Source organism: Pipra filicauda, unplaced genomic scaffold (assembly GCF_003945595.2).
Source record: "Pipra filicauda isolate LSUMZ 115617 unplaced genomic scaffold, ASM394559v2 scaffold482_size497672_pilon, whole genome shotgun sequence".
NCBI lineage: Eukaryota > Metazoa > Chordata > Aves > Passeriformes > Pipridae > Pipra > Pipra filicauda.
The window spans coordinates 448,564-476,009 of NW_024104623.1; the positions used below are offsets into that span (position 1 = coordinate 448,564).

Below are 27,446 nucleotides of genomic sequence, written 5' to 3' on the forward strand. Positions count from 1 at the left end.
TGGCGCGTCGCCCCGCCCCCATGCCGTCAGCAGCCAATCGGCCTCGCGCGGAGCTCCAGGGCGCCAACCCCGGGAGGCGGGCGGTCCCGCCCCCCCGTCAGGGTGACAGCTCCGCTGACCAATGGGACGCCGGCGCGGGCGAGGCGGGCCAGGCGGCGCCGCCATTTTGTGAGTCTATAACACGGAGCGGTCGCGCTCGTCCCGCTATTGCGGCGCCTCCCCTCCGCTCCCGACGGGTCCTCTCCGCGTGCAATGGACGGGTGAGTCCCGCCCGGCGCCGCGCCGGGGCCGCGAGCGCTGCCGCCGGGCCCCTCCCGGGCTGCGGAGGCGGCCGCGTCGGGGACCCGCGCCGGGGGCTGGGGCGGTACCTGTGGGGGGCCCGCGGGCGCGGGCGGGGGGGGGTCTCGTGTGCGGGCGGCACCCCCCAGACCCTTCCCCGCGGGCGGCGGCGGGAGCGGGGGCGGCCCCGACGCGACACCTCGTGCGGGCCGGTCCCGCGTGCGCTTCCGCCGCTCCGGGGGTCCCGCCCGGGGGGCGCTCCGGGGGTCCCGGCCGGGAGAGGTTCCGAGCGCCCCGGCCGGAGGGGGGTCGGGGGGTCCCGCCGGAGCCGGGCGGGGGGCGGCGGGCCGGGAGCGCCGCGGGGGCGGGCGGGCGGCCCGGGCGCGGCCCCGCGGGGGCGACGCGGGCGGGGCGGGCGCACCTGGCGGGCGGTGATTCACGGCCGCGCTCCCTCCCATTGTCTGGCGCTTCCGCGGGCGGGGGCGGGGGGGCTCTCGCCGGGCTCCTTTCGTGGCCGGGTTTCGGTCGCCGGGTTTCGCAGGGGCGGGCGGGCTGGGCTCCGCCGCCGCCTCACCTGAGCGCCGCAGGTACGGCCCCGCTCCCGCCGGCCCGCCGAGCTGCGGGAGGACGCTCCGCTCCGCGGCCCCTTCGCGGGGAGTTTCCGGAGCGCAACTTTTGTCGCGTCGATTCCTCTTTAAGCAGCGCCCGGCGGGGCCTCGCTGCGGCAGAGTTGGCTCTAAAGCGGGTGTTTTATCAGGGGATCTCTCGAAAGCGAGATCTCCGCGCTTCTCTCATCCTGTATGGCGTAGTTTTTTTGTGATCTGATTTTTTGTTTCTTCTAGCGCTCAGTAGTTAAAATATTTCTGAAGGCCTCCGAGTGAGCAGTTTGTTTTCCCACAGCCATAAGTACGGGAAGCCCAAATTAGTGCCTTCTCGCTTTCTGCCTCGGAACACTGGTCTGGGGAGAATTAGGCATAGTCACATGTCTGGGTTTTTTTACACACTGAAAAAGTGGCGTCTCAGTGTTGTTTTCATCTTAAACCCCATAAAAATCGTGTATCTTACAATTTTTGTAGTCCAGGATCGCTCTACTGCTTTTAATCAGTTGCTCACCATGTTGAATGACATTAAAAACAAACAAACAAACAAAAAACCAACAAGTTCTCAGCACATGAGATCACACATTCTAGTGGCAAAAATCGGTTTGATGTCAGCTGTGGTTCCTGGACAGGCTGGTGTTCTGTGCATGTTAAAGTAGCTGCTATTTGAATGTAGAAGTTTTAGCGAAACACGCGAGTCTCAGTTACCCCTCGTCTTTTGGAGATCCTGGTGCGGGATATGTTTGCCCTGTAAAAGTGTCCCCTGCTGAAACTTCAAAAGCTGCTTCAGAGAATGGTTTCAAGTTTTACCGAGCTGGCAGTGAGCACCCCCCTGGCTCCAGGCTGCTCCCGTCTCCTTCTCCCGAAAATGGTCTCGAGCCGTGCCCGAGTGATCCCCTTTGAATAAGTTGCTTTGTTAAAACATGCGAGGAGTCCGAAATGCTGCTTTGGAAAATGACCTGGAGGTTTTACTGGTACTGCTTAATTTTTCCCCTTATTGCGTAGGAATTATCCATTATTCCATGGGAAAAAAATAATTTTTATGAAGGGCTTTTTTGCCTGTTCTTTCGGAACTGGGAAAAGTTTTAATCCCGTCCTGAAGGCTGATGTGCATGAGAAGAGAATGAAGCTTGGGATAATTTACTGAGGGGGTGTGTGAACTGGAAGTACGTCTCACATTTGAATAAAAATTCTGAAATACTGTGGAGCTTGTTTCCTGTGGTATTTGTTATCAAGTGGGCTGCAATAATATCCCAGGAATCGATAGCTCTTGGCAAATAAAACAGCTCTTCCTGTTGGATGGTTCTAAATGCCATTCCCTGCTAAGGCACTTTATGTAAAACATTTCCTGTGCGAGAGGCCCACAGGAGGAACAGGAAGTGGGAGAAACTGCTGGGGTAAGTTGGAGAGTTTGGGAAACCTGGGACATCCTGTGTTCTGGCTGTGCTTGGTTGGCAGTAGCTGTTCTGAGGTTGTGGAGGTGCCTGGGTTAACGTTTGTGTGTTAGCTGAGGAACGTGTGCCGTGTTCAGTGATGCTGGTTCCTTGAACTGCTCCCTGCAGATGGGTTTCATTAGTTCATTGCTGCTGCCCCTCGGGTGCAGCCAGCCCGGCTGCCCTGCGGGTGCCCGGCTCTGGGAGCCTCCTCCGAGCACTTCCCTGGAAAATGCGGAACTATCGCGTGGCTTCCCACAGCAGCCGTTGGGTTGGGCTGTGGCTCCAGCTGCAGAGCGCTGGGTTATGATGACACGGCAGGTTGGGGGGAAGAGGAAGTGTGAGGAGCTGAGCTGGCTCCTGCTGGGGCTCCTTCGTGGAGCTGGGGACGCTGGGACGGCCTAATGAGATCGAGCAGGATTTAATTCCCTGAAAAGTTATGAACCGTTGCAAGAGGAGAGGGAGGTAAGAACTAGCAAATTCAAGTTCTCTCACATTAACTCACCATGTCAAGTTGTTCTTGAGTACTCCAGGTTTCACAGTGCTGGTTCAAGAACGACTGCCCTGCCTGCCTTGTGTCCCCCTGCTCTGTGGAGCTGCTGCAGGTCGGTCAGCCGGCCACTGCCGGGCCCTGTGCTCTGCAGTTACAGGCAGCTCTGTGAGAGGGGGGAAGCGGGCAGGGCTGTGGACATGGCAGTCCAGAGGGGTCGTTTCTGCTCTCGGTTTTGTGTTGATGCTTTGCAGGGGGTTGGAGTTTATTAAAAAAAGATGCAATCTCCAGTGCGAGGGTATAACTGAAATCCTTAGGCTGTCCTGAGCACTTCCACGAAACAGTAACGTGGAGGTGCTGTAAGGCTCTGGGAGATTGTAGGCAAGCATTCCAGCTGCACTGGTGGAAGATGTTGCTCTTAGGTGGTGTGTGTTGTGGTGTGGAGAATTCACTGCTGACAGGAGCTGGGTTGCTTGAGGTACAACTGGTGCTAATTTTCATCTTAGTTAATCAGAAAGTCTCATTTTAGAAGGTTTAAGTGTCTTAGGTAGAGTTTAATGAGTGATTTTTGCTAGACTTGATAGAGGAATCCTGCGTAGGGCGTACCCCAGGCTGGGACTGCCTGTGCATCCCCTGCTGTGGCTCCAGCGGTGCCAGCGTGGCCTGGAGGGCTGCTCTGAGCCTGGAGGGCTGCTCTGAGCCTGGAGGGCTGCTCTGAGCCTGGAGGGCTGCTCTGAGCCTGGAGGGCTGCTCTGAGCCTGGAGGGCTGCTCTGAGCCTGCCCCAGCTCCTGCCCCACGGGGACACAGCCAGGCTCTGTCCCGGGACCGCTGGAGCTCTGGCGTTGGTGTCTGCAGCCCTGCTGGAGCTGCCCTGGGCCTGGCAGAGGCTCCGGGGGTGTCAGGGGGACAGGACCCGCAGGAGGGGATGTTGGTGGCAGAGCTGACTCTCTTCCTCTCGGTGTGGTCAGACGGGGTTGTTCGTTCCTACCCCCCAGGCCCTTGCAGGAGGAGCAGGCGCTGCCGTAGGGAGTGGGAGAGCTACAGTTTTCTGGCACTGCTGGGTCTTGGGTCTCCACCATCACCATCTAATAATTTTTCTTTGTATAAACTGTCCTTGGCTCACCTGCAAAGACAACTGTGCACTTTGACTTGCTTTTTTCTTACTACTGTAAACTATGCTGGATTTTTGTGGCAAACCTATCTAACTTTTTTAATCCTTTTCTTTCTTTTTTCTACAGCATTGTCCAAGATATAACAGTTGGTACAAAGGTAGGCACTTCTCACTTTTTCTCTCTTTTTACACTGCTCAGCATCTGACCTAGTTTTAGCCTTAACAAATGTAGATCTTCAGCTGTAAAGGGTTATTTCTGGTACCATGTAAATTGGTTTTAACCAGAAGGTAATTTAGTTTCATGTGCATTTAAAACTTATAATATGGCTCAACATTTAGCTCTTGGCATTTGGACATTGATTATCAACTTTATTGCATTTAGGAACAGTCTAAAATGTCGAGCCATGCTTGTTACTCGTGTGCTAGACAATGCTTCTCCATGGAGAAGCTGATCCTTTTCCTCTGGAGAACTCCGTTTCCTTCGTTTGTGTGAATTCCTGTTCAGTTATATGTCAGAAATCCTTCTGCCACAAAAGGGAGCGTTTAGCTGTTGATTTTTATTTCCTGCTAGTACAGCAAATATGACCTTTGCCTTTCTAGTCTGAGGTTTGGAAAGCGCAGCCTTAGCCCTAAACTCAAAGTGCTGAAAAGGAGGCTCCTTATCTGCTGCGGGTGCTGTGAAATGCAGGACTGGAATGTGCAGGACAGCCCGGGCTGAAGGGCTACTTTGACTCGGTGTAGCTCTGGGGTCAGGACTGCAGGGAGCTCAGCCCCGTGGGAGTGTTGGCCCTCGGTGAAGCGTCACCGGCCAAGCGCCGGCGGTGACCGAGAGCTGCCAGTGGCCTTGGCGGGGCTGGGGAAGGGGTGCCTGGGGGAGAGAGGCCGAGGGATGGGGCTGGTGGAGCCTGGCAGTGCCACGAGCCGGGTGTGAGCATCGCACAGAACTCGCTGCTGGCCAGGTGGAAGTACAGAGCGAGCTGTGGCTGCAGCTCAGCACAGGCAGCTTTGGGGGTCTGAGAAGCATTAAATGCATGAAGGGGCTCTAAGGGCTGTAGGGGGAAAGGTTGCTCCAGCTTTTCCTCCTATGTGAATCTGAAATTTGAATTAGTGATAGTGTCTGGTTCTGGCTGAGAATGCTGCCTGCTGCAAGGAGTGCAGTTTGCCATCGGATGCAAGGAGGAGAGGCTTGAGCCTGGACAACAAAGGTTAGTTAATAGTTCATAGCCATTATGAAAGGTGGACCAAGGCATCCCTTGACACTATAGAGCAGTTTACTCTGCTTTATTGTTTTAAAAGGCAGGCTGCTGGCCTTTTATTTTATTATTTTTCACATCCTTAATTTACATATTAAGAGTATTCACACCCACTTATTAATTTTTCTGAGATCTTAGTTTAATTTAGTTTCTTAAGAAGTCCCCAGATGTCCTCATGGCTCACTCCTCTGAGCACTGTACTGCCCGATGGTCTTATTTTTAATCAGGTGTAATTGTAGTAGCCGTTCCTGGCTCCTCAGTTTAAAGTGTGTGAATTTGTTTAGGAAGCTCATTGCTATTCTGGTGTGGGGATTCCTGATGCACAGCCTTCTGGAATGTCCTGCAGATTAGGAACACATGATATAAGACTCACTTCTTCCCATAATTTCACTGCTGTCTGAAGAGGAAGTATGGCCCTAAGATGGAGGCCTGAGGTGCTGCTTTGACCCTGCAGTTTCCTCTTCCAGGTAGTCTGATCGAGGTCCCTCTCTCTTGTATCTCCTTGCCCTCTGTTTAATTTCCTTGGATATCACTGTTCCTTCACACTCTTAACAGTCTCTGAGCAGGACTGACTGACTAGAGAGAGGATGAACTGTGACATGTCCTTCTTTAAGTGAAATTGCATTTTGGTGATTGAAAAAGTCTCAGAATAGTTTAGGTGCTGAATAATCCTGTAGTTTCTTGCTTAAGTTAAGCTCTGCTTGAAAGATTTTGCTTCCATAAACCAAAAGTGCAGTTCTGTGGTGTTTGAGAAGTTAATTTTTAAAACAGGCTTTGCTGGAGTGTGATAGAGACTGACTGCATAGAAGTGATTTGTGGTGAAGCCAGGATCTTTGCCATGGGAACCGTAATTATGGCTTCAGGCAGCGGGCCAAGAATGTTGTGAGGAAATTCCAGTCCCCTCCTATGGCTTTAGTTAGAGGCTGCAACAAGCTGGCTCTTGTGGCCTCCCAACAGGCGTGAGCACACATGGGAGCCACATGTTGGTGGCAGGGGACATGGGTGGCAGCGGGTCAGCTGGGTGTGCCAAACAGCTCCAGCTCACCTGAGAGTGCCACACGCTGCCTTCTGCACCTGGGTCTTGAATTTATGTATCTGCTCACAAAATGGTTGTAGAAAATACTGGATTTTAAGCTCAGGCCTACTTTGCCCTCAACCTGGGACGATTTAAAAAAATAGGAAAATAACACGTGACAGTTACTCAACTGCGCCTTTTTAATCCCACAAGTGTAGGGATGGGTTCTGATCTCTGACTCTGATGTCTCCTTCAGGTACTGTCAGACTGGAAAATGCAGGTGTGCTGGTGCCACGTTTGTTGTTCTCATACCAGCAAGAAGGGGAAGCATTATTTAATTTCAGATTCCCCATGGCTCTGCTACAGCTCCTTTAAGCTGTGCTTGCTTGGGCCGGTGTTTGAGCCGTCCCATCCATCAGCCCTCTGACAGGTGGGGCAGAAATGTCCTTCCACAGGTTCTGTATTCCTGGAGTGACTCATCCAGCAGTATTTCTCTCTCATAGGATTTGTGCTGAGCTTTGCCAAGGCCCCCTCTGCTCCATGGCAATGATTTAAAAGCTCAAGGTTGACGGGTAGTTAAGTTTCAGCTTGGGAACAGTAGATCATAAAGCCTGGGTGTGTACTGCCCTACAGAGCCAGCATGACTGCATTGCTGTAGCACTTGGAGTTTAGGAATTTTGGGCTATTTAAACTGGCCACACCTTTTATTTGCTCAAAGGGCAGGTTTGTTTCACAGGGTGTCTCCATAGTAGCAAAGACTGAGAAAGTGGGGAGGGGCTGGTGGACGAGTGGGTTGAGGATCCGGCTTTGCTGTGTGGCTGGTGTGTGCTCGAGCTCAAGGCAGCTTGTTGCCAAAGCTCAGGGTGTGAGCAGGTGCTCTCGTGCAGCACTGGAGGGTCTGGTGGCTTTTAGGACCTCCAGGGCTCGTCTGTAGCCCATAGAAACAGTGCCGGCGCCTGCAGCAGTACCATGGTAGGAACCTGCCGTGCTCTGACCAGCTCACCCGCCTTCAGAGGGGCTGGGAGTGTGTGTGTGCCCAGTGTGCCAGTGGGGATGCCAGCGTGGAGCTTGACGTTGGCTCCTCTGGAGAGGTACCAGCCTGAATCTTGTCCAGGCACGAGGGAGGCTGTAACAAGTTTTGAAAGCCTGAAGTGGCAGGTGACTGGTGTTGGCTGAGCAGAGTGTGGGTTAAAAATAAGTGTCCTCTGCGCCTGCCAGATAGGCTGATGCCCCAACCACAGGTCCACTGTGTCCATGGAATATGCTGACTGCTGGGTTGAATTTAATGTGGTTAATGGTATGGAGCTTTCTTGGTACATCAGCCATGAGCAATTTGGTGAACTAAATTGAACCCAACTCTTTTGGTTCTGATCAGATGATACATTTTGTGTCCAAAGGGTGAGTGACACTGAGCTGGGAGCAGCATCGTGCTGTGATGAGGCTGCAGGGTCCTGAAGTTGCTTTGTGTTGGCCTTAACTTCCCAGCGTCCTGATGGGGATGCAGGTGTGGTGTGTGTTCTTCAGAGGTGTTTCACAAAAAAAGTTGGCCCGTGGTTTGTGTTTCTGACCCAAATTGGAATGTTTTTCACACAACTTTTAACTGACTGAAGAGTGCTGGAGGCAGGAGAGGGGAATAGAGGGAGAACATAAGGGAGCCTTGCTGGATGTGAGTCTTTGGTGGAAGATGAGGAAAACTGGCATCCTTCCTAGTAGTTTAAATTTAGTTCCATTCTTGAATCTCAAATCTCTCGCAAAAACTGTTGGAATGTAACATGAGTGTGATGATGATGTCATCAGACTGGATTTCTCTTAATAGTTTCTTCACAGAGATTTGAGCTGTGAACTGAAGGATCAGAGCGTTCCTGCGTCCCTCTGGGACTGACCTCGGACAGCCCTCGATGAGCTGCTCTGTTCCTCCTGTGCTCAGAGGCATTTTCTTGCCTCTTTGATCAGAGCAGAGGGTTTGCCTGAGCTCCTCAGTGATCTGTGTCATTTTTGTGAAAATATCACGGTGGTCCTTTGTTGGCTCCACAATACTTTTCCAGTCACAGGGAAAGTGAAGAGCAATGATGCCCACGTGCTCTGGCTTCTTGCAGGACAGATTTTCTTTGGTTTCTTTTCAGAGGGGGGTTTCCAGGTGCAGCTCTTCCCTGCTTTGCTTTCTGTAAGTGCCTGTTAGCTGATGGCCTGTTTGCCTCCCTAATCCACCTTTTCCCTCACAAGTACTGCTATCCTGTGTCTGTCAGAGCAGTGTCAGAGCAGTGTAAGATGCTCCACATCCAAAGGCAGGGAGCGCTGCTGCTCTGTAGGGTTTTCTCAGTGAACTGGGGAGAGAAACAGCTTTTTGTAGATTTTGGGCTTGACCAGCCTGTGCCTTCTGGCCTTTCTGGTCATTGCCCCTTTCCTTCTCATGTGCCCTGTCTTTTTGACGTTGCTTTAATCTTGTTTTCTATCTGAAAGCTGATTAATATCACTTGTTTGACTTTAAATGAATATTTTTATGATCGTTCACTTTGTTTTCTAGCCTTTTGCACAGGCAGGATGCAGTTGACTTACTGTAATCCATTTAAAATAAGTGCTGGATCTTAAGTAGATAAAGGATTATATAGGGCAGCTGGGAATTTCTGTAGCACTTCTAGGTATGCTGGTAGAAGCTGAGACAATCTCTGGCCTCATTCCAGAGTGTGGTAAACCAGGTAAAATCCTACTGGCAGTGAGGCAGCACGTAGTGTATGTGAGCAAGATGTTGCTTTTTAAGATGTGAAAGCTTGTACAGACTAAAAATTCTGAAGACTTACTTGTTAAAACTTTAAAGCAAAGCAAGGCTTCGAGTTTGGGTGGTGGTCAAAAAGATAACTGGAGAACATATGAAATGTTAAGTTGTACCTTGCCTCCCTCTCCATGGCTCAGAAAAGGGAACGAAGTGTTGGCAGCAGAGCTGCCCCAGAGTGTGATTAAATTAGTGCAGCTTGGGCAAGGGGCCTCCTGTAGCCAGGAGTGTCAGGCCAGAGGAGGCTGCTGGCATGGAAACCCCTCCCGGCAGGGTTTCCGTGGTGCCATTGTGCTGCTCCCTGGGGATTTGGGTGGTGGAAACAGCCCTACTCTGCTCTAGGTAGGATCTGGCAGTGTAACTCCAGAAGTGGTGGTTGTTTTCAGTCAACAGGAAGAGGAGATTTGTTAGTTCAAACGAGGAATTTGATGTGCTGCAAGCACGCTGTGGCTTCTGTTAATCTTGTCATAAAAATACCAGCTGCAAACGAGTGGCTGAGCAGAAATGTCAGCATAATTAATGCCTCTGTGAGCAGGGATGGGAACTGGGGGCTGGAGAACCATATCTTGAAGTGCAGCTGGGCCTCCCCCAACAACTCAGCAAATGCAGCAGGGAGAGAAGCAGTGCTGTGGGTGGATGTGGGTGTGAGCACTGAGCACCCACACAGCCCTTGCTGGGTTTGCTTTGTTTTAAACCTAAATTAAATTACATAAAACTTTGGAATCAATAACTTTTCTGCTGGCTTTCCCAGTATAATTCAAAATACCCAGTGGGTACGTTGTTAGTGAGAAAGTCTTCTAAACCTGTTCAACCAACCAGACTTGCTTTGGTTCCTCTGCCTCTACTGAATTGGGTACTTGGTATGAAGCATTTGAATTTATGCTGTGGTTTTACAGAAACTCTTCAGAGTTTTTAATAGGTCCAGAAAGAACAGACTAGACGAGTCTGGAAAGAGACTGGCCATCCCTGCAGTGTAAGGGCAGAGAGCTGATCAAGGCTGCTGAGCACCCACTGCTGGGGGCAGGGTCATAGGGAACTGGGTTTCAGTTTGCCTCGGGTTTGGTCATTCCAAAAAGGAATGATTTCCTGTGGCTATCCAGTATCAGCTCCAAAAGGAACGGAGGAGTCGTGGTCGTGCTGGGCACTGGGCTGTGTGGCGTGGGGGTGGCAGCTCAGGGGAACCACTGCAGCTCCTTGGGGCGCTGGGTCTGCTCCTCTTGCACTTCAACAGCCACCCCTCTAAAGGGAGATGTGGGAAATAACTTTGCTGTGACTGTGCAGTACTACATGTACTGTCTGTAAACTTCCTTGTGTAGAGAAAAGACCTTGGAATAACCGCGGTTGTACGGCAGTCTTCCCTCTTCGTTTGCATGTACTTCCAGCTGGGAAGCTTACAAATTGGCTGCTGCTGCTTTTGATGTGGAACAGTCATCCCCCTCTGCCTCCCGGCTCTGGTCGCAGTGGGCAGCACAGGCTGTCTCCGAGATAAGAGGGGAGTGGACTGGAAATTGCTCTCGTTAAAGAGACACAGACACCACATGGACACGTGGAGCCCAAGCCTGGCTGCAGTGACATCCTTATCACAGGGCCTGCCAGGAAGTTTTCAAATATGCAAAAAAAATGTTTACTTTAAACAAGCCATTAGGAAAGTTAAATTCAGGGAATAGAAATTCTTTCCGTAATAGTATAAATGCTTGTTTTTCCAGTTTCTAGTTTCCTAGTGTTGCCTCCATGAGAGCCAAGTATGTGGCCTGTTCTCCTGGAGTTTGCACGATGGATTGCAGGAGTTGCCCAGTATGCTTGCACGGACACACCGAGTTGTACTGGAAGACCTGGGGTTCTGGGTGTGCAGAACTTTACAAGTTAATATTTAGGAACATGTTTTAAAATGGTGAAGGCCCGTTAAATCCTGATGCGAGGGCTTTCCTGAGGCCAAAGCCACCTGTCTGTGTGGGTAGGACTGTGCTTTGGTCGATGGCTCTTGTCAGCAGCTGCCAGGTGGATCCCAGGCCACAGCATGGGAAGCTGTACCTGGAGCGGCTGCAGCAGTGTAGGCACAAGAGTGTTCTTACAGTTAAACTGGGGGATTTCTTTTAGCCTTGGATTTATGCCTTGATTTGAGTCATCAAAGGATGGGCTCACAGTCTAGTAGCCTCCCGGCCCAGCTTGCCTCTTGCTGTACTCAGGAATCAAAGTGCTAATTAGAGCAGCTGTTAAAAGGCCCGTTCCTAATGACTGCGCCATGGGAGGAGGAGGAGGAGGCCTCTGTGCACAGAGCCTTGGTGGGACCTGGTCAGTGCTTGCAGGTGACCAGCAGCAGCACATGAACCACAGTTGGGAACCTGGCCTAATTCTCCTCTTTGGGACATCAAAGTACTTGAAGCCTCTTTGAAGAGCTGGCAGTGAGTAGTCAAACAAGAAATTCAAGATTTGAGGGGGAAAGAAAAAAAAAACCAAATTGTGTCTGTAGCTGGGTGTTCTGGGGTTCTCGGTGACCTACTTTCCCAGCCTGTTTGCTGGGAGAGTGTACAGAGCTTTTCTTCTGCAGAGATCCTGTTTCTGCAGGTGCCACCAGATACAGGGCATGTGGAAGATAAGGGTTTCTGGTGCCACGGTGTGGAGCGGGGTATGTTTCCATCAGGGTGGGTGGGAGTTAGCTGAGGCAGGGATGAGCTCTGAGCTTTTTTGTATGGTGAAAGCCTTTTAGTGTGGCATTTCTGTGGAAGAGTAATGTAGAAAGTTATGAGAAAGTACTCTTATGTGTTAGATCTGTAGTATCATGCTCACTCACAATTTACAATGGGATTTGAAATCTTCTGTGAAACTTGAAATTAAGCCATGCTGATTGTAAGCTGTATTGTGTATGCAGGTACAGATTGTGCTAAGAAGTCATTCGTAGTCACGTTTACTTTTGTCTTAGTAGTGTTTTTCGTGCCTCCTACTTGGGTTAGACCAGTCCTGGTCAGTTGAGGTGGTTTGTGGGACTTTCCGGGGAATGTTGTTACCAGAAGACACCTTCCACCACATCAGGGTGCTAAGCCCTGTCCAGCCTGGCTGTGAACACTTCCAGGGATGGGGCACAAAGTACATAGCTTTGGTTCATAACTGCCAAGTCATACCCAAAGAGTTTTGGCAGCTTCAGAGTGAAAATCCTGTGGGCTAGGAGCAGTCAGAAACCTGTTGTGCTGGGTACGGCAGGGGAAGGTGCCGGTCGGTGCACGGCGCTCGTGTGGTGGCTTCACACGACTCAGCAACACTCTGGCCCCAAGATCCCTAATGCTGAGCTGAAAAGAGATACTGGATAGTGCTGCTCCATTACCAAACTGGATCTGACTGATACTTAATTCATGGAGGTGAGCCTCACTGCCCACTGTCAGTATGTTTTCACTTACACTTGTGTTCAGCTCCTCTCCAGCTTTCTCTCAGTTGTTCTGCTTTAGGAGTACCTGGATAGAATTGAGTAAAATGCTGTCTGTTTACCTTCCATCTGTTCTCTTCCAGCGGGGACCTGACGAGCTTTTCTCTCCTTGTGTTGCTAATGGACCCTTTATCATGAACAGCAACGCTGCTTCTTCAGGTAATATCATGTAGAAACAAGCACAGCAATTATTTCTAAGTATTGCAAGTACTGTGAGGAGATCTGGATTTTCCTACGTAGTTGTAATTTTAAAATCTCTTCATTTTTCGTACTTATTAGGCCTTTGTAGGACAGTGCTGAATAATAATAATAAACTGCTGCCAAGAACACCAGGCCAAGTGGAAAGGAATAAAGCAGCAATCTGGGGTTAGTGGCTCAGGCCTGCACTAGAAATGTGGGTGGGTGGGTGTGTGCTGTAAACAGGCTGTGAAATGGCCACTGGAGAGTTGATTCCATTGCAGTGGCATTCAGCTATGTCACTCCCATCGTGTAATTTGGGGGGAAAAGAGAGTAAAACCATGTGTCTTCAGACTCAAGTTAACTTAGACTGTGGAATTTCTCTGTCATAGAGCAGTAACTGGCTGGGGAGCACAGTCTGTGTGTCAGCATTTGGGAAGTGCGTGCTTGTTCTTCCAGACCCTTCTCATCAGCAGTGACTCCTGTTTCTTACAGATAATGGAAATGACAGCAAAAAGTTCAAAGGTGACAGTCGAAGTGCTGGGGTCCCATCCCGAGTAATCCACGTCCGTAAGCTCCCCAGTGACGTCACGGAGGCAGAGGTCATTTCTCTGGGCTTACCTTTTGGCAAGGTCACCAATCTTCTAATGCTGAAAGGAAAAAACCAGGTATTGTCTCCATAATTGAAAGCAGGGATTGTGTCAAAGGCTCGATGAGTTTGTCATCAGGAAACCAGCTCCAAATTGTTTAAACAACTGCCGTGTGTTAGGAGTCAATAACTTCTGCATACTCTTATTTTACTTTTCTGTGATTATCCTATGAGCTGTAGAAAATACTATTTTCGGGCTGCAGAAGGAGCTCAGTCCATAATTACAGGTTGTCACTTATAATTAGCGTTAGGCCTGGTTTGGAAATTGCAGACCAGGGAATTATTTGAGCAGCAGTGTCATGAGTTGGCCTTTTTCACTCGGGCTGGCTCGGCAGCCAAGTTAGCAGCGTGCAACGTGGCCTATTGAGGACACCTTTCCAGATCCAGTAAATGAGCTGCGTGAGGCTGAAACACTCTTGGGTAATGCAGGAGGTGTGCACTAATTTGGTAACTAAAATTGTCTTGCAAATTAAGGAGTAAAAAAGCAAGTCAACTTTAATCATTGCTTAAAATGATGTCTTTAATCTTAATTATGGAAAGGTGCCTCTGATATATTGCGTGGTGTGATTATACATAAGTGCTTACTGCAGTGACTCGCTACAGTCCCTTACGTTTGTGTTCTGAGGGAGAGAAGCCCCTGAGGGTGCAGAGCAGCGAGGGGGCTTCCTGCCCTGGAGAGAAGTGAAGGGTGGATTGTTGCTGTATTTTGTGTTCTTGCAGACACTTATGTCTAAATACACATATGGAGATCTTAGGGCAACACTGAAGCTATTGCATTAAATCAGTCTGGAGAGGGAAGGTCCTCGTTTGTTCTGCTCTTAAACAGTTCCGTGTGTGTAAGTGGGTTGTGAAAATCCAGTCCTGCTACGGCTTCACTGGAGGTTCTGTTCAGGGTGACCTGCTGCTGTCCTGGTGTGACGTGTCTGTGTTGGGTTTGACTCCCCAGGCTTTCATAGAGATGAACACAGAGGAGGCAGCCAACACCATGGTCAACTACTACACCACGATCGCTCCCATGCTCCGGAGCCAGCCCATCTACATCCAGTTCTCCAACCACAAGGAGCTGAAGACAGACAACTCTCCAAACCAAGCAGTCAGTTTGTTCTTTGTGTTGTCGTCCCAGGGTGGGGGGACAGCCAGGTCTCAGCTGGTGGTTTGAGATCCAGGGGCTTGGGTAATGTCTGGTGCTTCAGGGCGTTTGTTTCTAGTGTTTGAAAGATTTCTGCAGAGTGCAGCCCTGATGAGGCAGAGCTCACCTGTGGTGGAGCACAGCCTGGTGCAGGTAGGTGCAGCTTCAAGGCAGCAGCACCTGAACCCAGCAGGTCTTCAGGCTCGCTCTGGGCCCTTGAGGGTTTCTGTGCACCACACACTCTGCTGAGGGGAAAAAGTTCCTGTTTTCAGCTCAGCTGCTCTTGGCAATCTTGTAGGACGGGAACACTGGAAAGAAATTCAAGTTACTTGTGGGTCCTTATCAGGGATGACTGCCAGTACATCCCCTTTGCCTCCTCTCCCTTTTCAGGATCAGAGCACCCAATGCTGTGCAGAGGGAATGCTGCTGCTGGGTGACATTGCTATTGGTGCTCTCGCAGCTGGAGCACGTGTTGTGTGTGAGAGGGCTCTGCAGGAACACCCCCAGGCAGTTCCCACTCCTGAATCCCTGTAGCAGATATGCATCAATCTTTCAGTCTTGTCAGCTTCTCTAGGATTCTGGAGATGGTGTTTCACCCCAAAAGAGCCTCATTTTTCCCTTTTTATAAATAATGGGATAATTTTGCTGCATCTGTTGATGCTGAGCAAGGTTGATTTAGTTTGCATTTTTGCATTACCCTGAGTGGTTGGGGTGGTCTGTGTCAGCCCTGTTTCAAATGTGCCCAAGCCGTGGATCCGCAGCCTCGGGAGCAGCACGGGACTGTCGTGCTCGCCGCTGCAGCCGGCTGGTTGGTCACGAGCAGGAAGCTCCAGGAGGGCTGACAGTGTGTTTTTGCAAGCAGAAGTGTGGGTCTGACGGGGTGTTTGGTCCTGCAGCGTGCCCAAGCAGCTCTGCAAGCCGTGGCCACGGTGCAGACCGGGAACCTGGCGCTGGCAGCCACGGCTGCGGCCGTCGACGCGGGAATGGCGATGGCTGGCCAGAGCCCTGTCCTGAGGATCATTGTGGAGAATCTCTTCTACCCCGTCACTCTGGATGTTCTGCATCAGGTAAAACACGTCCCCACAACTGCTTGAGGTTCCTGGAGGAAGGGGCAGCAACACCTGGTGCGTTGTTGTATTTGCAGTGTCTCTGGTTTGCGTTTGTACAACGCGAGTTCTGAACAGAGCTGTCAGACTTCTCTGGAGACCTGACACCTACAGGAGATTGGTCCCACTCTGGCCAGACTTTAATTTCCAGAGGTTTGATTCCTGGTCCACTTTAATTAGATTGATTACAGTTCCTCAAGTTCTCTTTAGGTTTTAGCAAAAGTAGCTGCACCTTGTCCTCACGCCAGGGCAGAGGAAACGTACAGTGTCCAGGAGCCATCAGGCAGTTTGGAAAGTTCCCACTGCCTGCTGCAGTTGCTTAACTTCATCTTCGTGTTTAAAATGCATCCTTGACTGCATTAAAGAATCCTTGAAATTCCTGGAAAAGGTCTAGTTGTGAAGGTATTTGTGAATCTTCCTGTGTAATAACCCAGAACAAACAAACTGTGTTTAGGGGGCGGTTCAATCACTCTGGTGTGTTCTAGGCTGATGCCCAGGGTGTGGTTTAAAACCTTCAGTGTTTCAGTTGGAAGTTGACAGGCTGAAAAGATGACTGTTGTTTCTGCATGTGATAAGAGATCAATATGAAATTATCTTACTGGTAATGTGATAACAAGATATCCAAATATTATCTTGCAGATTTTTTCCAAATTTGGTACAGTCTTGAAAATCATCACATTCACAAAGAACCACCAGTTTCAGGCCCTGTTGCAATATGCTGACCCCATGAGTGCTCAGCATGCCAAACTGGTGAGTGCTGCACGCCTGGATTACTCTGTCGGGTTTGCCTTGGTTAATCCAAGCTCAGGTGGGATGCTGGCATTGGGATGTGCTCAGAGGTGCTGCTGGGCTAGCACCAGCCTTGCCCTGAGGGCAGAGCATGAGTGGGAGGGAATTGCCCCCACATACAGCCTGGGTGGCTCAGGGGCTGCCAGAGGGGCCGAATGAGGCAGAGCTGTCTCTACAGGAGATACCTGCCTGTCCTCAGGTGGAGCCCTGGGGTGGCCTAACACCTTTCTCCAGAGAGCACTTGCTGTGAGCTTGGTCTAAGCGCATTTGGGTGAGGACTGGTTTGTTTCCTCCCAGTCTCTAGACGGACAGAACATCTACAACGCCTGCTGCACGCTGCGCATCGACTTCTCCAAGCTCACGAGTCTTAACGTGAAGTATAATAACGACAAGAGCAGAGACTACACCCGCCCAGACCTGCCCTCTGGGGACAATCAGCCCACCCTGGACCAGACCATGGCAGCTGCTTTTGGTGAGAGTCTGGGGAGTGGGAGCAGAAAAAATCCATCTGGGGTGTGTGTGTGTCAGTGTGGGAAGGGGAGGGGCGTCATCCTGGTGTATTCAGAATACAGTGTGAGTAGGGAGGAAAAGCTGGGAATGGCCGAGGGTCGGAGCGTTCCGGACGCCGGGTCTGCCGCCACCTGGTGTTCGCCCTGAGCACTGCGGGTTCGGCACCTCCTGCAGCGAGGGCTGTGTCCCGGTCACAGCTCATCCTCGGGGCTGTTCCAGAACAGCAGGGTTAGCAGAGGGATCGTTTCTGTAATCTCTTGAAGTTCAGTGTTACACAGGAGGCATTTTTGAATTGCTGTTTGCGTTTTAGGGTTTAGCTTTAAACTAAATGTTTGTGTGGAAGAACAGATCAAGACATTACAGATAACTTTAGGGAGGTTTGGGTTAGATATTAGGAAAAGATTCTTCCCCCAGAGTGTGGTTGGGCACTGGAACAGGCTCCTCAGGGAAGTGGTCGCAACACAAGCCTAACAGAGTTGAAGAAGCACTTAGACAATGCTCTCAGGCACTTGGTGTGATTGTTGGGGCTGCCCTGTATAGGGCTAAGAGTTGAACTCAATGATCCTTAAGGGTCTGTTCCAACTCAGAATGTTCCATAGTTTTGGGAAATGTAGCATTTTCCTGCTGTTATATGTCTTTGCATAATGTATATGTCTTTCCCAGGTGCCCCAGGAATAATCTCTCCTCCATATGCAGGAGCTGGCTTTCCTCCTACTTTTGCCATTCCTCAGGCTGCAGGTACTGTATTTCGTAAGTTCAAATTTTACGTAGGTTTTCTGTTGTTGAAACATCTTGATGTTTTAAGTCAAAGTAGTGGTAGTTTTTCTGGGGTTAGCCATGTAAATTCTAAATGCTGGCACTTGGGTATGGAAGGGACTGGTGTTCCAGTACATCACCCAGCCAGGAACATTGTGTGCAGCTGCAGCACCTCTGGGCAATGTCCTGGTGACAGGAGGAAAATACATGAAGCAGGATGGGAGAGACAGTAAAGACAGGGTTTAAAATAATTGAGGGACATGGGGAAGAGATACAAGTTCTTGTGCTTTGAATTTCCTCATGGGATTGCAGAGGTTGGTTAGTGGCCAAGAGTCTGAGATGAAAGATGGAGGTGCTGCACACTCACTGGAGTGCCAGTCTAAACAGGCTTTGCTGGGGCTCTCAGCATTCCAAGCCATGTTGACTTTCTGGGAACCTGATGGAATTTCCTTGCTTATGACAGACAAGCACAGACCAGGCTGTTGAGGCAATGCTGTTTTGGTAACATCCATCCCTGCTTGGGAAACAAGAAGGGCTGTTTGGGGGAGTAATCCATGGAATTGATCTCTGGCAGTTGTTTCTCGAGCTCTAGAGCTCTTGGCCTTGGAACCAGTACAGGAGGTACCAGCTGGTTCTGGGAACAGCCCAGGAATGCCTGTAAACCCGTTCAGGAGAGCTGGGTGGTGGTGGCACAGGGTGCCTGGTGGTTGCATGCATGGTGAGAGCACGTCGTGCATGCCCTGGTTGGACGGACCCTCCCCACGCCCTGCGTGTGACTCCTGCCCTGCACAGCAGAGCTGAGGCTTTGTGCTCGTCCGCTGCTTGTGAAACGTGTGAGAGTGCTGAGGAACCTGCAAAAGCAAATCCTGTTAGAAACCAGAACATTTCCTGCAGCACCAGAAGCGGAGGCTCCTGTTGCCCTTAGGATACATGGTCACTGTTGGGAATGATGAGTTGCATGGTTCAGAGAGTGTGCTGTTCTCCCTTCTGGTGCAGCAAATACACTAGAGTACATGCTGTTAATTCTTTACCGGTTAATATTCTTTAATTTCCAGGCCTGACAGTTCCAAATGTTCCTGGAGCACTAACTCCTTTGGCTATTCCAGCAGCAGCTGCAGCAGCTGCAGCAGGACGGATTGCCATTCCCGGCCTGGCTGGGGCAGGGCACTCCGTGCTGCTGGTTAGCAATCTGATCCCAGAGGTTAGTGCAGTCCTAACTTTACTTTTTTCTCCTTCCTATTATCTCTGCTTTCACTTTCTGAACATGGATTGGGCTGAAATTCATTGAAAGTGAAATCCTGCTGTACCCAAAGGAAGCGGCGCCGCTCGAGCGGTGCCCGCGCTCTGCCGGCCCCACTGCAGAGCAGAGCAGTACTCTAGTCCTAGTTGCTGAAGGGAAATGGGAAAGTCCATCTCAAATTGAAATTGCTCTTCCTTGGTTCAACACCAAGGATACTGCCTGCCTGCTCTTGTCCCCCAGAGACTACAATGCCTGTCCCTCCTTCCCTTTTCTGTTTGGAGTCTCCCTGCCATTCCCATGGAATAGTGTCATTTGGGTCACAGAATAGCCATGTCCATTCCTTTTCCTTGGCATGTTGTAATTTTTTAATACATTAATTCAGAACTACAGAGAGGCTTCATGCTGATCTTTGCTCTTTCTGTGTAGTGTCTGGATCCCTGCCAGCTTGACTTTGTACCTGTGCAGTATTTCCTCTGCCATGTGCTTGCACATTTCCCCCTTCCAGGATTTCTGGAAGTTTTTCCTTAGTTAAATCCCTTAACAGCTCACAGTTTACATTTTCAATTCTACTTAACTGAATGAGTTGAAATATTTGGGTTTCTTTAAAAATAAAGCAAGCAATAGTTGAACAAACATCTTCTTTAATGACAGACAGCATCATAAGGGAATTGGATACGGGGGGCTTGGTTTTTCCTTCAGTCAGCCCCTGGCTCTGGTTGGATTGAAAGTGTAGAACCTCTGGTACGCAGCAGAGTGATAAAGCTCTGCTGAGGAGCTGTAACTGGTGGGACTGTGCACACACGTTAATAGCACTTTGCAAAGCTGTAAAACTTACCAGTGCAGAGTCACCACAAAACCTCTTTGGATCAAAGGGGAAGCCTGGATGTGATGACTGATCAAAATGTTTAACTCTGAATGAGATGAACCAATTGGATCATGTTTCAGACTGCTCTTACCTGTCATTGCTGTTCTCTCCAGAGCATGAAATAATGGCAGGGGCTGTGGAACAGCTTTGGGATTTGCTGCTCGTGCTCCCTGGGAACTGCTCTGCCATTCCAGGGACTCTCATCTCTGGCTTGTTCCATCATAAGTCTTAATAAGAGCTGGCATTGTTATTCCTGACCAGTGATGCTGCCAAGTGTGTGCTCCAGGGATGCTCTTGGGTGCCTGGATGGCAGTGGCAGGACAACGGGTTGTGCTGCACCTCTTGGTTTCTCACAGCCCCGAGCAGTGCCAGTGGGGACAGCTCTGTTCAGGCAGGAGCAAGCAGTTATTTCATGCCCTGTGTTTTTTGAGGAGCTCTTCACTCTCCATCCAGCTTGTCTTTGGGCTAGAGAGACTTTGGGACTTGGACTGAAGCTGTAAACTAACAGACATGAAACTTTTCCCATTGCCTGTATAATCAGTGTTGTAGAAACTTACCTGTGCCACAACCAGTTAGTAAAGAAACAGTATTGCCTGGAGTGACTGCTCTGCAAATGAGGCGGCAGTCCCTTTATCCAAAGTGCTTACAGCAGGCCTTGGAGGGGGCTTTTGGGGCAGTACAGCTGCTCATCCAGATGATCTGTTCCCTTAAAGCAGTGCTTGGTATCCGTGGGGGATGTTCCTTTTTCCCAGCCAAGTGCTGTGGCACAGGTTGCTTCCCGCAGTGCCTGGCCCTGGAGCAGCAGATGTGGCTGTTTGTGACTTGGTTCATGAAGTCATTTCATCCAAGGAATTTGTGTAAATGGAGAAAGTCTTTTGAGTTAAATTTTAGGGAATGCCACTGTGGTTGAATTGGGTGTTGCAGCCTGTGGAAGTCACTCCGTGGGGATACTGTCTCTTACATCTTTGTATATCTGAAGTAAAAATGCCTTTTCTTTATCATTGTGTTCCACTAGGTAAAACCTATTAACTGTTTCTGTAAGCGAGTTATTGTATGTAGAATTCTATAAATCTGACTGATGGAACACTACATATTCCTTATGTATTTACTGACCTGTGTTTTTTGCTACTTTTTTCTTTTCTCCCCATCCCTGAATTTTTTTTCTTCCCCTGATCCGGAATTTCTTTGCCAACTGACTGCACGGTACTTCTGCTTCCTGTTGTTGCTTGAAACAAAAAATAAAAACATTCCCCTTCCAAAAAAAAAAAAAAAAAAAAAACAAAAAAAAAATAAAAACCCTGCTCTTCGGAAACCAACCTGCCCTTCAATATTAACCATCTTGAAAACTTCATCATCCATCAACCAATTTCGCCATTTCCTGCGGGGACTCTGCCCTTCCTCGTTGTGGACGATTTGTGCAACCTCGCTCTCCCCTTCGATTCCTTACCTCTTCCCTGTCCCTCCGCTGCCTTGCTCTGCTGTTCTCTAAAGAGAGTTACACCCCAATGCCTCTTTATTCTTTTCGGTATGTTATTATTCACACTTTTTATTACCTTGTTTTTCATTTATTTGAGATTACTTTTTGATACTTCAGAAATGTACAGTTTGCAGTTTGCCATTTTTTTTGAATGCATAATTTTGTTTTTTACATTGTTTATTTAGTTTGCTGTTTAATTTAGTTTGCCTTTGGTTTTGGTTCAGTTCTGCATGGGTTATTGCTTTGCATGTCTTTGATAAGAGTTTTAAATTGTGAGAGCATGCAAAATTGTCCAGTCTTCTGGCAGTAAGATTTTGGCTTTTCGCTGAAACCCAGTGTCTTTTCTTTAATGTATTGTTCCATTATTATTCTGCTATGTAAGAATTCCCTTAATTAGAGCAGAATACGTAACCGTGGTTGAAATGAGATCAGTTCTGGTTGGGAATGGATTTTTTTGCTGTTGGATTGATTAGCTGATGTTAAGTTGAATGAGAACTTGTTTTGTTTTCCTGTCTAAGACTGTTCTTGTTTACTCCCTCTTTGAAGGAGTCTATGGTGATGTGCAGAGGGTGAAGATTTTATTTAAGAAGCAAGAGAATGCCCTAGTTCAGATGACCGACGGGAACCAGGCCCAGCTTGGTAAGCTTGGGAGTGTCAGGCTCTGGGCAGTAAGAGACAAAATGGGTAGTTAAAGCTTTAATGTTGGCACTTTGTTCTCTTGCAAAAGAAGACCCAAAGCCCGGCCGTGGCCGTGGGGCAGCTCTGGGGCAGGGGTGGCTCGTGGGTGCAAGAGGGAAGCAGACTAAGAACACGGGGAGTCTGAGGGACCCTGCAGGGTGGGGTGTCTGCGAGGGCAGGACTAGAGTGCAATTCTGGCTTTGAATTCGTGTCTGAACAAACCTGAAGTACCCCTGCAGTCAGGTGTGTCCTCCCTTGCAGCCATGAGCCACCTGAATGGGCAGAAGCTGCACGGGAAGCCGATCCGTATCACGCTGTCCAAGCACCAGACAGTGCAGCTGCCTGGCAAGGGCCAGGAGGAGCAACGCCTGACCAAGGACTTTGGGAATTCTCCTCTGCATCGCTTCAAGAAGCCAGGCTCCAAAAATTTCCAGAATATCTTTCCCCCTTCTGCCACTCTTCATCTGTCCAATATTCCGTAAGTACCTGCTGGGGATGTGGCCGAGTGTTGGAGTGTTTGCAGCTTGTGTCTGAGTGCAGGCACAGGCAGCTCTGCTGCTGGCAGGAGAGCTGCCCCAGCTCCCTGTTCCATCTCCTTGCCATGCCAAGACGCTGCTGGTAGGGAATTTAGAAAAGTCTCTGATGACAATTATTTTTTTGAGATTAACTGGGTCTATCAATGTCCTTTTGACTGGAAACACTATTTCTTTCAGACCCTCAATAACTGAAGAAGATCTTAAGATGTTATTTTCAAGCAATGGTGGGGTGGTCAAAGGATTCAAATTCTTCCAGTAAGTGTTTTGTGTCATGTCCTCTCCTTACACTGGGCTTCTCTGTATGGGAAGGGTGGAAGTACTTAGTTCCAATCAAATCCCACCTCAGGCTCAAAAAGGTGAGCAGAATCCTCACTAATGCAGCATTTGACTCTGGAATAAAGAATTCCTGAGTAACTTTGGTTTGAGCACTGGCTGAGAAGTTGGGCTGTATGTGCTTGCTACAGAGATACTCCTCTGTGTAGAGAGTGAGTGTAGTGCAAGTACCTGGAGGGGGTTAGTTCTCTGCCAGCCCCATCAAGTGCTGGATGAGAGAACTTGGATCGAGTTGGGGAAGCTCCTGCACTGGAACTGAACATGCCTGAAACTTGTGTCTTGTCAGGAAGGACCGTAAAATGGCTCTGATCCAGATGGGCTCTGTGGAAGAAGCCATTCAGTCCCTCATTGAGTTCCACAATCATGACCTGGGGGAGAACCATCACCTGCGTGTGTCCTTCTCCAAGTCCACCATTTAGAGCTTGGGAAGGCCTGAGACAAAATGGACTTGACTTAAAACCTGTGGGGCTCAGCCTTGACCTTAAAAGGCTGGACACCAGAGTTTCAACTTCCATCATTCCAGAAAAAAAAAAAAAAGCCACTTTAAAAAAATGCAGCTGAAGTGACCTTAAAAGACCAGAGATTTTATTTTTTTAAAGAGAAATCAGTTTACCGGTTTTTAAAAAAAAAGAAAATTAACTCTAATTCCTCTTGCTAACCTTGCGGTGATGGGTAACAATCTTGACTGTTCCAATAAAAATCACAAGTTCAAGTTTACACTATGGAACCTGCTCTGGGAAATTCCCCTCCCCTCCTGCTCCTCCCCTAAAAAGCAGATCCCAACAAGTTTTATCAGGTTTCACATTGATGCCTTTTTTAATTTCTTTACCCATCCATGCCTTGAAAGACCTAAAACCACTGTGTGAATTCACTGTAGCGCCTTGGAGTCAGGATTGCAGTGACCAGGAGCTCCCAGCCCGCCCAGCACAACACTCGGTTGCATTGATCCCACCTTACTTGTGCACCTGCTGTCCTGTGCCTTAAACCTTCTACTTCTTGGGGGAACCATCCGAGCGGCAGGGAGGGGATGGGCAGAGCCGAGGGGGAGGAGCAGCTCTGGCCACGATCAGCTGGGGGAGCTGGCAAAGCGGAGGAAGGAAACGCTGGGCTGGGACTCGGGGCAGTCGTACCCCACTGAGCGTCTCAATCCCAGCGTGCCTTGTGCCGCTCCCCAGGCTGCTCGTGGGTCATTGCCACCTGCACCTCAGGTGGGAGTCACCCCAGATCCTTTGTCCCGCTCGGGCCAGCAGAGGTCTGGGTGGGGGAGCGTTCCCAAGGCCAAATCACATTCCAGTGTCAGGAGCGAGCCCGCGGGCTCTGCCCTCACAGAGCATTGGTGAGGGACAGGAGAGCCCCTGTGGGACACTTGAGAGATGAATCAGAGTTTGTCAAAATTGTGTGTGTATATACCTAAACGCTTGGCTAGGATTTGGAGAATCCTTGGATACCCCATGATTAGAAAGGCGCCTGCAAGGCACCTTCTGCCCCTAATTGGAGATTAACGAGGCCGCTGTAGCTCCGCCATCGTTCTTAGAGCATGTCTTCAGCATTTGAGCTTTTGTTTGAATCCTTGTATTATACTTTGATGCCGTTGCTGTCCTCTGTGCCTAGCAATATTTCCAGTTGACCAAATATTCTAATCTCTTTATATGCAAAAGAAATAGTTTAAGTACCTTTTATAGAATGATAAGATGGTATAAACGTAATCTAAATTTACTCCTTTGTGGTATTACCCGTGTATACTGTACTTTATTTTCTTTGTTTTGTAATTGAAGCTGTAGGGCAGGAGTAGTTTCCAGGCTGAGGTCGTGGCTGAGGATGAGCAGAGCCAAGGGTGTGAGAGAACGAGCACAAACAGCTCGGGAATGGAAGGAAAAGGACCCAGGCTAAAGATTTTTTTACCTTTTGAACCTATAAGCCCAGATGTTGTTCTAGGAAGGGAATTTATTAAAAGTAGAATGCAGCAGATCGGTTTTTCCCAATGATACAACCATTTTTTTTTTAATTATTTTTTTTTTCTGGCTTACAACTCTTTCCCGGGCCATTCTGCCTTCTATTCCGTGTGATCCAATGTTGCCTTACATTTCCCTCTAACCTGCAACCTGTTCGGATGCAAAATAACAAGAATCTTGTACTTTTTTTCAGGGTTTTTCTGCAAATTGTGGACCAAAGTTTGTTTTTTAATTGTCTTAGTGTTGCAAGTTCTGATTTCCTTGCTTGGTGTGGGAGCTCTTGACTTGCCTAGCACTGAGTGTTTGGAAAAGTCTTAACTTTCTGTAGTTCCTCCCTGGACTCTCAAGGGTATGATTTATGCTGGAGAAGCGTGTGAGGTCCGAGTGGGGGCCCGGCTGGGGCTGTGGTGTGCTGGGTCCCCCCCGTTGGCCGAGGGGGGCGAGACCCCCAGTGACAGCATTGCCCTAGCTGCTTTTGGGTACCTCTAAATCCATGCTGGAGCCGGGGACCTCCCCCTGCAGAGCTCCCTGGGGCCCTGCCCGTGTCCTGTGCTCAGAAGGCACATCCGGGGGTCTCGGTGGCTGTCGCCTCCTCCCCTCCCTGTTGGAAGACCCACCAGGGGACCCAGCCCACCCAGCACAGAGGGTCAGTGCCCCCATCACCCTCCCCCAGCGCTGGGGAGGCTCCCGGGGCCGGGCCCTGGCCAGGACACTCTGGGTGTCCTGTGCAAATCACGGCTGGATTGGGGTAACCGGGCCCCCGGCACGGCAGGTGCTCCCTTCGGATCCTGTGTTTGCATGTAAAGAATGTGAGTAACTAAGGGTGTACATATTTATAATTTTTTTATACCTGTTGTAAGACATGAGGGGCAGCAAAACCCAGTTTTTTATGGTGACCAGATGTATTGTATATTTTGATAACAGCAATTCCAGGTTCAGTATTGTGGAAGGTGGGTGGGGAGGGGAAGCGTACACACCATCAGAATTCCATTGCCTCTTTCAAAGAATGTTTGTAATGCAAAAAGAAAAGAAATTAAAACTACTTTATAACAACCTTTGTACCTTTCTGTAGCTCCATTATTTCCTGTTGAGATTGTAGAAGCAGTTGGTGCCCAGTCTGTACTTGTGCTTTCAATAAATTCTTCTGTATCCTTCACTCCTGATCTTCCTCCTCTTTATTGTGCCTGTTTTGCTTCTGATTTTTCCTTCTCATGTAATTCCAGCTGCCTCATTTTATTTAACTTTGACTCTTCACCACACACTCTGGGCTGGCAGCTGTCCCTGTCTCTGTGGAGCATGGGATGGGGTCTGGCCCTCCAGCCCCTCGGTGCTGGGCCAGAGCCCCGAGACCTGAGGCTGGTTGGGCCCTCACTGATGTTCTGCCTGTGTCACACTCCAGCACTTTTTACTTCATGTTCCTAAACTTTCCATATGTTCTGGCTAATATTCATGAAAAATAACCCACTTTGAGTCAAACCCTCCTCTCTGTAGTCCTGTGCTATAGCTGTGGGGCTGGATGTGCTGTTCTCCATCCCGTGGGAGGAGGTGCAATTCCTGTTCCCTCCATGAGCTCCCAGAGGAGCACGGTGCTTCCTTAGGGATCTGGTTCCTTACCTGTATGCTGAGCTCTGCTCGAGCTCCTGCCCAAAAGTCACCCTGTGTCCTGGGGGAGACACAGTCCCCACCCTGAGCTGCTGCTGTGGCTCTGCTGTCCCTGTCCCTCTGTGCTCAGCCAGCATTAGGCTCCAGCACACTCCACAGGCCTTGGGCCCCAGGGTTACCCAGGGGGTCTTGCTGGAGCCAGGGACTGCTGAAGGGGACCACTGTTGCTCCTCGAAAGTCTGATGGGATTTGTAGCAGCTGCCCCTCCTGGGCTCGGTGCACATGTGAAAGCTGGACCGAGCGGGCTGTGTTGCTGCCCCGCAGGAGTGAGCAGGATCATTGCTCCTGGGTCGGTTCCCCGAGTTCTCTGGGGTCCAGCCCAGGCTTTGCATCCATTCTGGGCCCCTTGGACGCTGATCGGCTGCTGAAGGATCGATGGGGCAGCGATGGCCATGGACGGGGTCCCCATGGGAACGGCGGCGGCTCCCGGGGGGGCCGCATCCCGTCCCACCCCTTGCCACGGCAGAGCCCCCCGTGCTGCCGAGCTCTTCCCGGCCTGTGTCCGGCAGTGGAGGGAACTTCCCTGAAGCTGCCTTTAACGGGAAAACTGACGTAGGGAAACCGGGGCTGTTCCAGCGGGAGCGCGCACGTCTGCACCAAAGGGCTTTTCCAGCTCCTCCTGCCCAGAGCAGCGGGAAGGAACTCACTGCAGAGTGAACACCCTGAACCCCGGCCTTCCCTGCGCCCCCGGCCCCGCTGGGTACAAAAAGGGAATTGTCTGCCAGCAGAAACGCCAAAGCAGAAGCCCCAAATGGGGGATCCCTGGCTGAGGGCAAAGCGAGCCCGGGGATGGGGCGGGGGCGCGGCTGAGCCCTTTGTGTGTCACGAAGCCGGGGAGCCCTTCCCTGGTGCTCACCCGGGGGACGGGCTGGGGGCAGAGGGTGTTCCCGGCGGAAAAGGCGGACACGGGTGGTCCCGGGGCAGAGTCCTGGCCGGAGCTGATGAGGCGGGGGCTGGTAGTCCTTCCTGCTGCGGGGGGATGGAGGATGAGGATGCTCCCGCTCCTTCCCGGCCCCGCGGGTCCTCAAGCGATGCAGCAGCGGCTGCTGGGGGGCAGCCCGAGAGGGGGGCCGGGGGCTGGGGGAGCGGTGCAGGAGCGGGTGTGGGGCTGGAGGGGTGCCTGTGGCTGCGGGAGCGGTGCGGGGCTGGCAGTTGCCATGGAAACCGCTGGGTCAGAGGCAGAGGGAAGCGGCGCGTGACGCCATCGGCACCGCAGTG

General features: G+C 50.3%; 1 protein-coding gene across 3 annotated transcripts; it reads left to right on the forward strand.

Moving 5' to 3' along the window:
* Positions 1-137: 137 nt before the first annotated feature.
* On the forward strand, positions 138-25,722 carry PTBP1 (polypyrimidine tract binding protein 1). Of its 3 annotated transcripts, none has more exons than XM_027713166.2 (15): positions 141-260; positions 4,041-4,071; positions 12,453-12,528; positions 13,042-13,214; positions 14,142-14,288; positions 15,221-15,391; positions 16,070-16,180; positions 16,517-16,691; positions 17,393-17,467; positions 18,541-18,686; positions 21,082-21,115; positions 21,614-21,706; positions 22,007-22,223; positions 22,459-22,536; positions 22,901-25,722. In XM_027713166.2, exons 1-15 carry the CDS (start codon positions 253-255, stop codon positions 23,031-23,033), a joined length of 1,668 nt encoding a protein of 555 aa, XP_027568967.1. In that variant the 5' UTR covers positions 141-252; the 3' UTR covers positions 23,034-25,722. The 3 variants fall into 3 exon arrangements, with proteins under 3 accessions (XP_027568968.1, XP_027568967.1, XP_039242334.1); XM_039386400.1 differs by lacking the exon at positions 141-260 and adding an exon at positions 2,472-2,776; XM_027713167.2 differs by lacking the exon at positions 4,041-4,071 and having other exon boundaries at positions 138-260.
* The last annotated feature ends 1,724 nt before the right edge of the window (positions 25,723-27,446 follow it).

Coding starts and splice junctions, on each gene's coding strand:
- PTBP1 (XM_039386400.1), top strand. CDS start 2,751: ATGAACCGTTGCAAGAGGAGAGGGAG. Junction 14,289..15,220: donor ACAACTCTCCAAACCAAGCA/GTCAGTTTGTTC, acceptor TTGGTCCTGCAG/CGTGCCCAAGCAGCTCTGCA. Junction 21,707..22,006: donor CGGGAACCAGGCCCAGCTTG/GTAAGCTTGGGA, acceptor CCTCCCTTGCAG/CCATGAGCCACCTGAATGGG.